This window comes from Pteropus medius, unplaced genomic scaffold, assembly GCF_902729225.1.
Source record: "Pteropus medius unplaced genomic scaffold, Ma_sr-lr_union100, whole genome shotgun sequence".
Taxonomy (NCBI): Eukaryota; Metazoa; Chordata; class Mammalia; order Chiroptera; family Pteropodidae; genus Pteropus; species Pteropus medius.
The window spans coordinates 2,647,277-2,663,723 of record NW_024342470.1 but is presented as its reverse complement, the minus strand read 5'-3'; the positions used below and the strand labels follow the sequence as shown (position 1 = coordinate 2,663,723).

At 41.9% G+C, this 16,447-nt stretch overlaps 1 protein-coding gene across 4 annotated transcripts in view; it reads left to right on the top strand.

The window, feature by feature from the left end:
* Window positions 1-9,034: 9,034 nt before the first annotated feature.
* Window positions 9,035-16,447, top strand: part of SBF2 (SET binding factor 2) — a 369,201-nt gene continuing 361,788 nt past the window's right edge. For all 4 annotated transcript variants that reach the window (XM_039863556.1, XM_039863554.1, XM_039863555.1 and 1 more), the window contains exon 1: window positions 9,035-9,236. In XM_039863556.1, coding sequence (XP_039719490.1) covers window positions 9,182-9,236 — 55 coding nt within the window. In that variant the 5' untranslated portion in view covers window positions 9,035-9,181. The remainder of the gene's footprint in view (window positions 9,237-16,447) is intronic.

The following is a 16,447-nucleotide window of genomic DNA, read 5'->3' as shown; positions in this document are numbered from 1 at the left end:
AGTACAGGGGGGAGGGGCGGGGCCTGGGCTGCCCTCACGCCCTCCCTTTCTTCCCTCCCGCGCGCGCGCTCCTGCACTTTGGCGCACACATTGCTTGCCTGTGAGTGCGGGGTGTGGGATTTGGGAGGTGGGGTGTCCCTTATGCCCAGAGGACTTGGAGATAAGCTCCAGGAGATAGGAACTGCCACAACTCTGACTTTGGGCACAAGGTTCAGACTGTAAGCGCGGGCGAGACAGGGCTGGTGCAACCTCTTGGGGTCCTTACTCAGGATCTATGCAGCTCAGAGTGCGAGGCCTCCTGGTATGGAACTGCAAGAGCCAGCGGGGGCACCACGCGGATGGCCCATGTCCCGGCCCTCGGGAGCTGTGACCTCGAATTTACCGCGCCCCCTGCCGGCTCTGCGCCTGACCTGGCAGAGACCCCAACTCCCTCGGAGCCCCAGGGATAGGGCACAAAGCACAAGCCTAGAGGAGCTGGGCTTGCCAGTACCCATCCACCCCGCCCCTAAGAGCGGTGGAGACTCCGGGGTTCTGGAATGGGCTAGTAAGATTTCACAATAGGGGCAAGGCTCGGAAAGGCTGATTTGATTGAGAATTGGGATTTGGAAGGGGGATTTATCTAAAGTTCCAGATTTTACATGTCTATTTGGAAATATAGGAATAACCAAAATAAGGAAGAACGATACCGTTTAGTTACCCCCACTTCCTTGCAATCTAATTATGCCTTATAAGGTTACAACCTGAGAGTTTGCCTGGCTGCCCTCGAAGCCTTCACTCATCCATTGTAAACGTGAGGATTTACTGCCAGGGAACACACTAATGCTTCACGTATGTTAATCTCTACAGTTTACAAAGCACAGCCAAGTACTGATCTCCTTTGATCCTCGCACCTACCCTTGAGTTAGGCAAAGAAGGTAACATTACTTTTCTCCTTTCACTAAGTGGAAAATTGAAGTTCAGAGAGAGAATGTGTTTGTCCAAAGTCACAACAAAGGTAGTAGTAAGCAGTAGAGTCCTCACCCGGCCCCCGCAAACAAGCACGGCAGACTGCGGCGTGGCGTGGATTTTTCTAAGCTGGGGTCATCATCTCGTCAAGGGGGAGAGAAGAGTCCTAGCCCCCGCCCAAGGATTTATGCCTGTTCGTGATGAATCACCCCCAAGCACGTTTGTCACTCTTTTGTGCTTTTCCATCACTGCTTCTTGACTCCACTTTCTTTCTTACTTGTCTTCTGGGGGCCAAACTGAGGAGAGAACTCAGCCCCGAAGGGTTCCCTACTTCTTGTATGCGGGCCTCTGGTGTCCTATCACCCACTACCCCAATCCCAGGTCTCGAAGCCAGGTGTCTAGACTGGGAGGCCGAGGGCGCGGTACCACTGGCACTCACCTATGGCAATTTGCTGTGTGAACGTGGACAAGTCAAGTCCTTCCTCTAGTTTCTCCATCTATAACGAGCCACTAGCAAATCTCTAAGCTTCCTACCTGCTCTGCGATACTGGTTCAGCCATACAGTGCTAAGGCGGCTGGGAGCTGGATCGCGCGGACCTTGCCTGATCTGGGTTGGCTCAGCCGCATTTTCACTCTCAGGACTGAACTGTGGACATTGCACCTGAGGAAGGAAAGGGCGCGCCAAAGTTACCTATTTTAAGGACTCTTCCCAGCGGAAGTCACCTGAGCGGACCTGAGTTCCAAACGAGGGCAGGGAACGAATTCCTGGCTTTGGCTCTAATAAGGGTTCGGGACGCCGAGGGTCAGAGGGATGCAGCGCAGCGTACTGGCTGGGTTCCGGCCGCCTGACCGGCTGCAGGGCAGTCACCGCAGCAGACCCCGCCAGGCGGCTTGTCTGTCCACACTGCAGACAGGAGGTATTACTGCGTGTCTGCTGTTTCCAGGATCCTCCCCACCCCAACTATTTTGTTTTTCTCGCTTGTTTCCCTTTTCCCATCTCTTCTTTTCAGTTCGTCCCCTGCGAGTCGGGCTCTTTGCACCGACCTTCTTTCAGGACAGGCTGTCTGTCTTGTCTAAGGACGAGACCTACTTGTTGCCAGCTTCCAGCTGGGGCTGCGCCAAGACAGGTTTTACTTTCATTTCCCCGGCGCAAGCTTCGGACTGCTGGGGAGGTCAAGGACAGCTGGGCGCCGGCCCACAACTAGGGGCGGTCCCGTGGTCTGGACTCGCTTCTTCCAGTTCCTACCAAGCCTAGGGGGTTCGGTCTGCAGAGAACTCTGCGGCTGGACCTCGTTGCCTCTTCTCTGTATCCTTTAGGCAAGTCCCTGATCCCCTGGAAGGGAAACTGAGCTCTCGCTCCCACTGCAGGATCGCGAAGTGTGCTCTTGGTGCAGACTTCGCTCTGAACTTCCGGCAGCTTCAACAAGCGAAGCAAACCCAGGAGTGGATACTCGGCTGTGCTCCGCCCGGCTCCAGTGCCTACGCCAGCAAAGTAGCCGCGGTGACAGGGATTCCCACCCGCGAGCCTTGGCACGCTCCTGATAAGCCCAGGTGTGCCTTGTAGCTCTGGCATGTAGAGATCTGACGTTTGAGAACCCCGCCAAATCTTTCTTTAAAGTTCTAGATTGGCAGCTCGGGATTTTGCCAGCACACATTCCTATCTTCGAGGGGGGCAAGGGAGAGAGAGAGAGAGAGAGAGAGAGAGAGAGAGAGAGAGAGAGAGGAGGAGAGAGAGAGAGAGAGAGAGAGAGAGAACGAGCGCGTGTGCCAGCATGTTCCCAAAAGCATCGTGGGGTTGAAATAGAAAAAAGATATAAAATTTGCCAAACACTGGCATCTGTTCTTTCCTGTGGAACCACGAGTTTGCTTACTTAATCATCGTTAAAAGAAAAAAAATCACTAGAATGCGTTTTCGGTTTAATGGTCAGATCTAGAAGGAAACACCACAGTGGGAGTTCTGGTGATTTGTTAACGTGCAGTTTCGTCCATCCAAGTTGCAGTGATTGTAGATTCACATTGAGTACAAGGAAGGAAGGAAGTGAAGGAAGAAAACATCTTTGAAATCTCACTGGCGTAAAAAAAAAGAGAGAGAGAGAAAAGAAAGAAAAATTCTAAATAGTGAGCATCCGCTTTTTTTTATCCCTAAGAATTTTTTAAAGAGTCAGATTGTAAATAAATCCCAAAGCACCGTAATAAATATGTGTATCCAGACAGCATGTATACAAACATGCAAATATGCTAAAGGCTTGTTGTTTCATGGTGTCTTACTTTCTTCTTCACATTCCAACTGAATTATTTTTAGGCCCTAAATCCAAACTTTACTGTTAGTAATGTTTGGAGTTTTAAAAATTTGTGGTGGTGGTTTCTCAGCTAATTCTGTAGACACAGTCCCTAAAGCCAGTGTAACCGCACTCAGGTCATGCAGAAAAGTAATAAGAAAATAAATAATTTTAATGACATTAATAAGAATATAACTAAAAGTGAGTAACCAAGCACACTGCATAATTATTTCAGGTGCTTCTTTTTTCAAATGGGAAAATTTATAACTCATTTATTATTCGTATGGTTCAAATGCCTCTGCTAAGCTATGGGCTTGTTTACCAAAGTTCATTTGACAACAAGGTTCAAGAAGCATCCTGGAGTTATAACACAAAGTGATTTAGAGAAAGGACATAATCAGCTTTGCAGATTGGGTCACTTACAATGAGAGGTGAAGCAGGATACAAAGGTCAGGGCACTTTTTTGAGGGGGGGAGCTAATAAAATATAATAGGTCCTTTCTGGAAAAATACACATGTACATAAACCAATTTAAGTATAAAATAGGCATACAATTTCAGTAGGTTGACCAAGTTAAGAATGCTGACATAGAACAAAAAGCACTGTTTCTATAGCATTACTGTTTTGGAGTGCTGGAGGCAGAAAGAGTGGTTAACATCTCTCTTTAGGGTATATTTTCCAGAGCATCAGCATAAGAAAAAAGTGATGCTTTTGCTGCCTCATTTTTGTGCTCCTACACAAAAGAGATCCACAGACACAATCAGTCCTTTTATGTTATAAAGCCAGAAGACAAACCTCCCCGAAGGTTAAAGAATGTAAGTTACCATAGGACAAATGAAAAAGAATACAGAGAAGATGATAAACATATGGAAACTTGTTTTACTAACTGCTATAACAAAACAAGATGAAATGACTTCAAAATAAATTGCCTATTGATGGCTCAATGCATGGTATTAATAAATGGATTATAAAAGAGATGATTAGACCATTTAGGGTCATCCTTAGCCAATAAGAATGGCTACCTGGCTCCAGGTGGGGACCCTAGAGATTAGAAACTGTTGAAATGAGGCAATTCTTATGTATGGGTCTGCATGATTTGAAAATTCATTCGTTCCTTCAACAAATATTTACTGAGCATGTGTTACAATGCCTAGCTCTGTGCTAAGTACTGGGTATACACTGATCATCAATGCAAACGTTCTTGTCCTCAAGAGCTTACAGCATGGCGAGTAGCCAGACATAAACAAATCCTCATAGGAATAAATACATGATTTTAAAGTGTGGTAAGTGTTCCAAAAGAAAAGCAGGACTAGGGGGATTTAATGTTCTGAATGGAGGAAATGGCATGTGCAAAATCTTAAAGATGAGAAAGAAGTTGGTACATTTGAGAAAATAAAAGGAGGCCAGTATGGTTGGAATGTATCAAGTGAAGAAGAGTGACACGAAATGAGATTAAATAGGTCATCAGGATCAGAGTAAAGAGGACCCCATGGGACATAATGAAGATTTTGCACTTTATTCATGATGATGTTGGGAACTGTTGACAGGTTTGAAGAGGGGAGAGATATGACCTAATATACATTTATTTAAAAGATTGTTTTGGTTATTGAGTGTGGCAAATGGATTAGGGAGGAGCAAAAAGGGAAGTAGTGCAGTGGTGGAGCCCTAGAGAAATCGGAGAAGGCCTAGTTCTCCCATAATCTCTATGAATTCCCCCCCCCAAACACACACACACACACTCCACACCATAAACTTCATCAACAGAGCTGGCTTCATGGACATACACCCTGTTTAGTCGCACAGGGCCCTACACTCAGTTTAATGCTCTGCTTGTCACTGTTTTGAAATTCTTAATAATTTTTGAACAGTGGGTCTTACATTTCCATTTTGCACTGGGCTTCACAAATTATGTAGCCAGTCCTACTCACCAAAGAAACATGCAATCTAAGTAAAAGCAGCATGAAATCTCTCACAGCACCTATTTAACTATAGCTGCTGATGTCAAGGGTGCTTCATATGAGTGTCAAGATTCAATTATTCATAAAATCATGCATATGATAGTAACTGCAGGACAATTTCTAGTAGCCATCTCTGAAGCCTCCTTCCCACACCCGAACATACACCCAAGGAAGAAATAACGTGTTTGCTATACACATTTAATTTGAAGAAAGTGTTCACTACTCACTTACCATCTTTAAGTTTTACCCATATGGAAACTCTGGAACCACCGAAAGAAGCAGGGAAACCAGTTAGGAAGCTATTGCCATAGTCAAGGTGGGAAGTGATAGTGACCCTGACTAGTGGGGTAGCAGTGAGAGTGGAGAGAAGTGTAGGATCAATAGGACTGAGTGATAAATGTACAGCTGAGAGAGAGGCAGGTGTCGAGGGTAACAAACATTAAGTATCTCACTTAGGCAACTGAGTGGATGGATATGTGGAAATGGATCAGGGAATTTTCTACCACAGCTGCTTAGTTGTCTTTGTTATTGATTGGTAGAGACCATGAGAAGAGGCCCCAGGCCGCCAGTGAACTTTTGGTTGACACACTCTTATACAGTCTCTCTGAAGTGTAGTGGCTAACCACAGGAAGCACTTGAAATGACTGTACAGATAAACCACTCGCTCCATGACAACCAACTAAGTGTAGGAGCAGTGGGCTGATAATTCTTGCTTACTAGTAATCTGCTTTTTTTTTGTCTTCTGAAGCATAAAAGAAAGGCATCTGCTCTATGCACATCATCATTGTGTTGCATAGTCTTTTTCTCCCTTCCTGCTCCTGCCAGCCTTCTATAAAACAAATCTGGGCTTGCTTTACTCCCTCACTTTTTGGTGAAAGGTGATGGTGGTTACCTCATTCTGGCTTTCAGCCAACCTCAGTAATCATCAGGCTACCTTGTTAAGGCTTATCAGTTTCAGCAGACTGGTAGCTATTGGCTGAGAAGCAAAGCACAGCTCCAGTGTATGCTAAATATGTTCATGTGTGTACACAAACACATGTGCCTTTATACATATACCTGGGATATGTCAAAATCTTTGTGCTACTAAACACCCATTTGCAAATGATATGGCAGCCTACGTGACCTAATAGTCTGAAAGCACAAGACATTTGATTCAAGGCTTGCAAACAGCTAAGTTTTTATTTTTAAAAAAGTTTAAGTAATTTAAACCAACACTTGTGAATGAAATAAAAAACAACACATTTAAAAAATAAAATGAGATCCTCTACCTCATGTCGTGTATAAAAAGTAATTCAAAATGGATCAATGGCTTAAGTACAAGAGCTAAATTATGCAATTCTTAGAAGAAAACATTGATATAAATTTTCATGACCTTGGATTTGGCAATGGACTTTTAGATATGACACCGAAAGCACAGGAAACAAAAATAGATAAACTGGACTTTATATGGTATATACATACAATAGAATGTTATTCAGCTATAAAAAAATGAAGTATAGATACATGTTACAATGTGGATGAACCTTGAAAATATACCAAATGAAAGAACCCAGACACCAAAGGTTGCATATTGTCTGATTGCACTTATATTAAATATCCGTAATAGGTTTTAAAAAACAAAATTCAACCAAGTAAATTTGAAGATCTGATTGGCTTTAAGGGATTCATGAATCGGGTAGGACCCCAGCTAGCAACTAGAAGGGTACTCTGAGGGGTTGTACAAAATGAAAAGCTTTTATAGAAAGAAAGCTGAGAGAAGGGAGTTAACAAAAGAAAAAAAAAGGATTATTCTTAGGCCCTGACATCTTTTCTTTGGGAAAGAAAACCGGAAGGATTTATATCATGCAGATTGTCTCTTCTAAGAGCAATGAAGAGGGACTGTGTGACAGATTGCTTTACCTTTGTTTGATCAGAAAATTTGGTATTGGTTGAAATTGCAATTAGATCAGATATTAAATCTAGGTTAGATATGGGATTTCAGCACAAGTGACCCATTTTGGGCCTGTGGTCTTTTTTCTTTAACATAGGTAAATCCACAGAGACAGAATGCAAATTTGTGGTTACCCGGGCTGGGGGAGGAGGAAATGGGAGTGACTGCTTAATGGATGTGGGGTTTTCTTTTGGGTAATGAAAATGTTTTGGTACTAGATAGAGGTGATAGTTGCACAACATCGTGAATGCACTAAATACCACTAAATTTTACACTTTAAAATGGTTAACTTTGTATGTAAATTTCACCTTAATTTAAAAAAGTAAAATGGAACATGATAGCTCCCTTAAAAATCTGAAAGGCTATCATAGAAAGATAGATTTTAAATTTTTTCTGAGTAGTTCCAAAGAGCAAAACCAGGGGAAGTTACAGGACAACTCTGGCATAATAAGGAAGAATTTATTATGGAAGAACTAACAAAAGGGTTGTTAAACAGTGGAATGGGCTGCCTCCCAAAGAAGTAAGATTACTCTTTACCAGAACGTGATCAAGCTGGGGGATGAGCTCTCAGGGAAGTTATGGAGAGGATTCTTTTATGAGGTATGTATGGTTGAAGCTTTTTCGGTTTAAGTTTGACAACAAGCAATTTGCAAATTCACTCATAGAGTTAAGTATCCCTTCCTGGGAGTTTCAGTCTTTATAGGGCAGCCCAACCCTCTCAATCTGAAGATGAAGAAAGTGTGGCACTGAAAGAAGAAATGATCAATCACAGTAAACTTTCTGGAGCTAAGATACCAAATCTCTGGACGCCCAGTTCGGAGTTTCAGCCATTGCATCTTCCTGCTGATAGTGGCGGGGAAACTGTACATTCACTCCTAAAAATATTTTTAAGCACCTACCAGACACTTTGCTAAGAGCTCTTAGTGTAAATAGTAAGGGTTAAATTCTCAATTAATAATGAGTAGTGATAAGCAACCACGAAGATGATCACATTTGCAAACTATGGACATTGCCAAAACGTCAGTCTACAACTTGTAACATATTCTGCCACTAAAACTTAATGATACAAGCAGATGACAACGCAAGCTCAACTGACTCTCAACAAATTCGAAATGATCAATGAGGTGTAGCAAAAGAGAAAACGACCTAGAAAATTCTTAAGTTAGACGATGAGACTCATTAATTCATTTTATTGCGTGTTTGAGCGAGGAAGTTGTAATCCACCACCTGGTCGCGCTCCCAAAGCCCTGGGACTGCTGCTGCAAGGGGAGTAAGTTAGGCGGGAGGGGCTCCCCCGGGAGAAACAAGCCTCCTCCCTCGGACTTCGTAGGACCTAGCCAGTTCAGGAGGATCCCGGGGATGCCGCATTCTTTGGTGGAATCCAGCTCCGCCCCCGGCGCTGCGAGGGAAGCCCCGGCCAACCGCCCCCAGCCCACCCGGCACTGAAGCTTGAGCCGCGTCTGAAGATTGCGCAAAAGCTTCTTCCTCCCCCGCCTGCTGGGTGGCATGTTCCTAAAATTCCCATCTACACAACATAAACAGGAAACGTGCAGCAAAAGCCCTGGCGGTGCAAATTCCATGCATCCAGTCGAGGGCGGGAGAATCTCAACTTTGGGGGGAAGGAGACGCAGCAAACTTTCCAGGGGACCCCTCAAACATCCCAGTCTCTTCTTCCCAGATCCAGAGAATAGAGAAGGCTTCGGAAGCAAGGATACCCTGCTTCAGGAAAAACAGGGGAGAGGGAGGTGAAGGTGGGCCACGAAAGGGCAGTAAGGTCTCAAAGTGAACCACCTCGAGCTGCTGCGGTGGCTGCGCGTGGCGGTAATTCGCCCGGCCGCCCCCTCCCTAAACGCAGCGCCGAAGGCGGCCGGCTGCGGGTGGGGGCGGGGGAGGAGCGGGCGCCAGGCGCGGCGCAGGCGCAGAGCGTGCCTCGGTTGTCAAACATGGCTGAACTGCCGCCGCTGCCGCTACTGCTGCTGCAGGGAAAATGCTAAGCCCTCCCGGGCCCGGTGGGCGGCGGCGGCGAGGGCGGCGACGGGCACCCGCTTCCTGGGCGCGGCGGCGGCGGCCATGGCCCGGCTGGCCGACTACTTCATCGTAGTAGGCTACGATCACGAGAAGCCAGGTAAGGGTGTAGAGCGGGCACCGCCCCCGGGTCTCCCCGCCCCCGTCCCCCGGCTGCTGTCCAGTGGGCTCTGCGGGGCCGGGCGTCGCGGCCGGGAGGCGTGGAGGGCCGGGCGGGCCGCGGCAGAGCTGGTGGTCGGCGTCCGGCCTTCTTGGCCAGGCTGAGCCTCGCGGTGGGCGTGAGGGACCCGCACGAGGGCAGGGGGAGGGGAGGAGGCCGCGTCCATCCGGGCCCAGGGCCGCCTGGTTGGGGGCAAGTCAGGGTGCCGCGACCGTTGCCCTGGAGAGGCCCTGGTACCAGGGGCAGCGCCCTGGTGCCGGCGGGATTGGACCAGGACCTCAGGGCTGCGAGGGCGGGAGCCAACTGTGCTGAGTTCCTTAGGGATAAACTTCTGTCCTGCATCCTGAATGAGTAACGAGTGACGCGGGGGGCTGTCCTCTCCGAAAGGAAGTGCCGAGAGTCCAGTGCTACCTCACCCCTGTGCTGTTGGGGGCCTGTCCAGTCATTGCCTCAGTGAAGGCGTGGTACCGGGGAAGAGGGAAGTATCCTTGCACTTTAAAACATTTCAAGGAAATGCTCCTTGCTATTTCAGGACAAATGTGACAGTCGTTTCAGAATGAGTCCGAGCACTACTTTTTAAGTAAGGATAGTTGGCAGACCGCTGAAGGTGATCTTGTACTTTAATGCGTGTTTTAATTTTCATTCGTCTCAAAATTTTCATCATAAGGAACAATTTGGCATATGCATTGCATTTTTATTGATGGACTTCTGCAACTTAAGAGAATTCAGGGTACATGCATTTTTTTTTTTTTTTGTATTTGTATTCCTTTGTACTGTAAGCACAATGTAAGATTTTTAGCTGAGGAAGCACATCTATTACTGGGTAATTCTGGTCGCACATTTGCAAGGAATTTTATATTTTAACTAGACAGTCCCTTCATTTTTCAAAAGAAATGCTGAGATTGTGTTTTGCTGATGGTAGCGTCAGAATATCATTGTTCTACCCACTCTTGGTCCACTGCCCCTTTCACTATTCCTCTCCGAATAACTTCCCTAAGTGGGAACCTTTTATATTCTTTAATCTTCCACTACTGATGATGACCTGATTGAGGTCAACTGTTAAGGGATTGGCTGTAGTTAAAGTATCTTCTGGCTACAAAATTTTATTTCCTAGTAATTTTGCTTAGTCTGGTGTCTCTTCCTTGCAAAGATTAACAATATGCAGAATCAGTTTGTTTTTACATAATTTCATTTTTAGCAACGTTGTTTTTTTCTAACTTTTGAAAAATTTGAAACAATCACTAACTTGCAGAAAACTTGCAAGTATGGTACAAATAATTTCTTTCCCCTGAACCACTGAGAGGAAGCTGCTGACCCGATGTCCTTTCACTCCAAAATGCTTTAGTGTGTCTTTTCTACAAACAAGGATATTCTCCTACATCATCACAATACAGTGATCAAAATCATTAACACTGATTTAGTACTCCATCTAGTTGTCAGATTGGTTCAAATTTTGTTTGTTGATTGTGCCATTAATGTCTTTACTGGCAACAGGATCCAGTTCGAATTATGTGTTGCATTTATTTGTCATGTCTCTTTCATTTTCTTCAGTCTGGAACAATTCCTTCCTCTTTTCTTGATTCTTATAACCTTGATACTTATGAAGATTAAGGACCAGTTATTTTGTAGACTGCCCCTCAATTTGGGATAATCTTTTCTGTTATGATTAGATACATATATGTTTTATACTTGGGCAAGAACATCATAAAGAGATGCTCATTGCATCCTATTAGGTGGTGCACAATTTCAATTTGTCCTATTATTGATGATTTTCACTTTGATTACTCGATATAAACAATGTCTGCCAAGTTTCTTCACTACAAAGTTAATATGTACTAGTTAATAAATAGTTTCTCTGAGGGGTACTTTGTAACTATGTAAATATCTTGTTCCTCATCAAACTTTTAATGTATTTCTTTATTCATATCTGTATGGATTCATGGTTTTCTGTTCTTTTAGTGGATTTGTTAATATTCTGTTACTATTCATTTTGATGTTCAAATTGTTCCTCATTTGGCCAGCGAGAGGCTGCTGTGTCCCTGTCCCTATCATTCTTTGAGCATGTCTTTACTTTTTGGCACAAGAATATGTTCTGGGCTTATCTTGTATTGTCTCTTCTTTGTTCCTGGAATCAGGCATTTCTCTATGGAACCTTGGATCCTTTTAGTGGAAAATGACTTTTAGAAGCTAAGAGCTCAGTGCCAGAATGTTTAGTGCTGTTGGGTTGTTATGCTCTCGGGCCTTCTTAATGGATGGAACTGGGGAATACATGTATGTACATACACACACACACACACACACACACACACAGATATACACCTATATTTATTTGTTTAACTGTATATATTGAAAATGATGAGTTCACACCAATAACTCCAATTTTAGTCTAACACTCCAGGGTCCATCTAGTTTTTTCTTTTCTTTTTTCATATTTGTAACATTCTTCTCTCTAAGTGAGAATCTGGCTTCTGTTATCCTTAATATATATATGTCCAATCTGCCTATATATTTAACTTGTTTCCAGTTTTGTTCTCTAATAATACTATTGTGCTGAGGAGAACATGGCTTGAAAACCACTGATTTTTATGATCGCTTGATTTTGATCAGTTGAAATTAAGATTTCATTTTCCTGACTTTGCATATATACCATGGCACAATAATTAGGAAATATCATTTATTTCTAATAGGTCAAGTTATTTAGCCAACTATCTTTATTTGTTTTTACTTCTACTATTACTGAGATTTGTCTAAGAAAAATTGATAATAACCATGTGGTTTATTCCCTTATATGCCTTTACTATTTTCTTTTTGTTTACTTTTGTTGTCCATTAATACATTTAGGATTTAATCCATTTATCTAGATGGTATTAAACCTGGAGTCAAGTATCCTAATCATTTGAATCTTGTGTTCTTTCTTATTAACCTGCTTAAGAATATTAGAGAAAGTATTTGAAATATTTCTTAGGTATTTCATCAGTTTTATTTAGGCAGTATAAGTGAGATAAGATAAAAGGTAAACTTATGCACAATACCTGAAATATCACAGTTTGGGATATTTTAAAAATCGATAATTGGTTATTATTGAACCATCATAATTCGTAGTGAGCCTGGGTTTCTTCCCTCTTCGCCATTCTGTATTGAAGTTATTGGGATTTCTTCGTTACTGTTTCTTGCCAACTGTCAAGAACCATTTGGAATTCATTGATTTGACAAGTATTTATTGCTTTTCTGGCGCTGTGCTAAGTGCTTGAACAAAATAAATGAGTAAAGAGTACGACTCTTTCTAACTTAGTCATTAATGGAGACAGTCTTAAAATAAGCAATGATAAATGAAGAAAATGCACTCACTTCATTGAGGGAAAGAGAAGACTTCTTATGAAAGGTGATGGTTAAACCAAGATATAAGGATGAATAAGAATTTGCTATGAGGAAAGGAGAGTAGAGAAGATTACAAGCAGAGAGAAAAACATGTAAATGTGTGAATGTCTTGTTCCAGGAATGGGGAGAAGTATACCATGTGGATGGGAATTGAGGTAAGCTTTGATGCTGTAATGAGTTGCAGTTAGAGTGTGAACAGCTCTATATATCAGGCTAATGACTCTGTAGACAGTATGATCTGTTGAAAAGTTAGGGGTTCTTGAAAAACAAGAAATAACATAGAAATGCGACTCAAATGGCAGTTGACTGGAGGGAAAAAGACCAGTGTGTGAAAACTCAGGAGCTTTTACGGTGGGAATGGAACAGAAGGCATGGATTCTGGAGAAATTTGAAAGCTCAAATTATCAGAATTTAGAAATGACTGGATATGAGGGGTAAAGGAGAAAGAGTAATTGAGGGTAACAGTTTCTAGCCTGGATAATTGGGCAGCTGATGCTATGAATGTAAATAGGGAATGTAAGAGAAGAAATGAATTTGGATGAGGGAAAGAGATGCCAAACTTAGTTTTAGATATGTTGAATTAAAGGTGCCTGCCTATAATCAAGGTAGAGATGTCATTTAGGTGTTTAGATATATATAAGTCAGGAGGTAAGAAGTGAAGATTAGAGATTTAATTTGGCAATTACCAATAGCCAGCTGATTGTCAGACATAAGGAAGAAAAATTAGATTGTTCAAGAAATGTGTATAGAATGAAAAGAAGAATGGCCTAGGAATTGAACTCAGAGAAAATTCAATATTTAAGAGGTAGAGCAGTAGCAGCCAGGAAACTGAATGGGAATGGTCAGTCAGTGGTGATGTAAGGGAACCAAGATAATGTGGTATCATGAAAACCCTGAGTGTAGAGAATTTTGAGGAAGAGGGAATGATGAATAAATGTCAAAGGCTCTGAAGATGTCACGTATAATGAGGACTAAAAATACTGTCTTAGTCCATTTGGAATGCTGTAACAAATTACCATAGACTGAGTGGCTTAAACAACAAACATTTATTTCTCACAGTTCAGGAGGCCGGAAGCCCCAGATCAGGGCACAGGCAGATTCAGGGTCATGTGAAGGCTTACTTCCTGACTCACAGATGACTGTGTTCTCACACAGTGGAAGGGCCAAGGAAGCTCTCTAGGGTCTCTTTTATAAGGGCACTGATCCCATTCATGATGGCTTTGCTCTTATGACCTAGTCACCTCCAAATACCATCACTTTAGCCCTGCCTCCAGATGCCATCACTTTGGGGGGTAGAATTCAACATATGAATTTGGGTGCATAAAACATTCAGTCATAGACTCGATAATTAGGATAGTGACATTAGAACATTATAGTAGTGTTGGGTGCAAAGCCATTTTGATAAATGCACATCCCAAGTCTCATGCTTTATAAACCTTATGTAGTACAATTTATTTCATTTCTTTTTAGAAGCTTACTATGACCTGCAACTCATGACTTGTGGAAAGTGGAAAGGGGAGTAGCAGAATCAGAGATAACTTCAAAATTCCAAACTTAAAGGTCTGAAGTATTTGTAATACCATGACTTAAGAAGATTAAAAATGTTTTTCTTTTAAAATTACTTGTTTTTGTGGGTTTAGAAGATAATGGGTTTTATATTATAGCCATCCAAGTGGAGACTTCAAACACTGAGACAGGTAGGGGCTAGACACAAAGACTTGAGAGCCATTAGAGCAGATAGAACTATGACATGGTGTGAGAGCCCTCAGAAAGCAGATATCGAGACAAAGGAATAGAGGACCAAGGACTGAGCTTTAGGAAACACTATTGCTAAGAGGATGGAAAATAAAAAGAACCATGGAAGAAGGAGTTGGAGAGTTTGCAAGAGACATTTAGCTGTGCTCATGACCATTCTTCTCAATGATGGTAGAACCCCCAATTTTTGGTTACATATGTGCCCATGAAGAAGAGAGACTGTTTTCAAGTTTCTAACAGATATTAAACATGTGAATAAGTTCTGGTCAGTTGGATGTAAATGGAAATGATGAGAACAGTATCCCAAAAGTATTCTTAAAAGATGAGTATATGTCTTCCTAGCTTTTCTCTTTTTTGTGACTGGCATGCTTAGATTAATTAAGACTAGAGCTCCAGCATCTGTCTTGAACCATGTAGATAAGGACCCACACCCTAGAAAGAACCTGGGTATCTAATGACTTATACTATCATAACTGCCCTCTGGACCTTTTTTTTTTTTTTAACATGGAAGACTATAACCTTGTATGTTTACATGAAAAATATTATATGTTTAAGCCACTATAAATTAGAGTTTTCTGTTTCAGAAATCAGAGTCATAAAAGAAGGGAATATTTCTCAATATTAGGTGTGGCAGATAGAGATCAGTGAGATGTGGAGTTAATGAAGATCTTTGTGTTTCGTAAAATTTTAAAGTTGAAAGTTAACTATATAGAATATTAATTCAATTCAATTTATGGATAAGGAACCAATATGCCTCTCTACCACTCCACACCCCATTGTTACTTGTGAATGGTTACACAGTTGTTGAATGGCAGATCCTGGACTAGAAGTTTTCTGACATCTGTACTCCAGTACAGCATGCTGACCTTTGAGAATTTGTATCAATTTATAGTCCTACCCCAGAATTGTTTCAGTTGGAATGTTGTGTCATAAACCAAGTTGCAAAACTTTAAGCAGGAGAAAGGATAGGAAGTGGACGTAGCAGATTAAGACCATTTGTTTTAGTCATCTGATTTTGAGAGGTAAGAGTACCTGGTTGGAAAACTTAGAATGTTTTCTCTTCAGGATAAAAAGACATTATTATCATCATCATCATCATTATTATTATTATTATTATTATTATTATTTTATATACTAGAGTTATCTGGCTGATTGGTGCTTAATAGACATGTTTGAATTGAATTGCAGAAATAGTGAGGTCCAATGAGAGTTTTCAAAATATATGGGATAGATTTGAGCATATATCAAAGCAGAAAGGAGAGTGAAAATCCATGTAATGAAAGCAGTTGATGCTGGAGAGGGTGGGAATAGGTATGGGAAGAAAGTTCCTTGGGATTTGGGGTCTCAAGCATATATATATACAGGATACAGAGGTATCAGTGAGTTCTGACTCCTTCCCTCTAAAGTGTATACTTTGGAAAACAAAATTGCCACTTCATTAGTCTTGAAGATATTCTGTAATGATGTACATCAAAACACGTCACTGACCAGCTGTGGGGACTTTGTGGGAGGTGATAAATCACATAGGCATATTATAGATCCAGAAATCTTCAGATAAACAGCATTAATGGACAGGGAAGTATTGGGAAAAGATGGTCAATTGTGCTAACAGGTTTTAGAATAAGCTTTCATCTAAATATTGAATTCCTAAGAAACCTAATCTCTCAAAATAACTTTTTGAGCAGCAATTTTATTTCCCAGTTGTAGGTTAATTTATATATTATAGGTTGTTTTGTCCAACATGATGATCACCTTCCTTAAAACTTGTTATAAAAATGAAGCCATTGACTAAATCATTGTGTTGGTGGACTAGTATTAATTCTAAAATGTTGCTGTTGTCAAAACTGAGATCATTAAATATCACAAGATTTAATGTCCAGATATTTAATTATTGCTGAATTTGAGTAATGATTTGGGTTATGAAATTGTTTCTAAAGTACAGTCTATTTAAAGTTCTCATTTCCATAATCTGCATTGTGAAGGAAAATATAACTTTTATGATTTCATACTTAACTTTT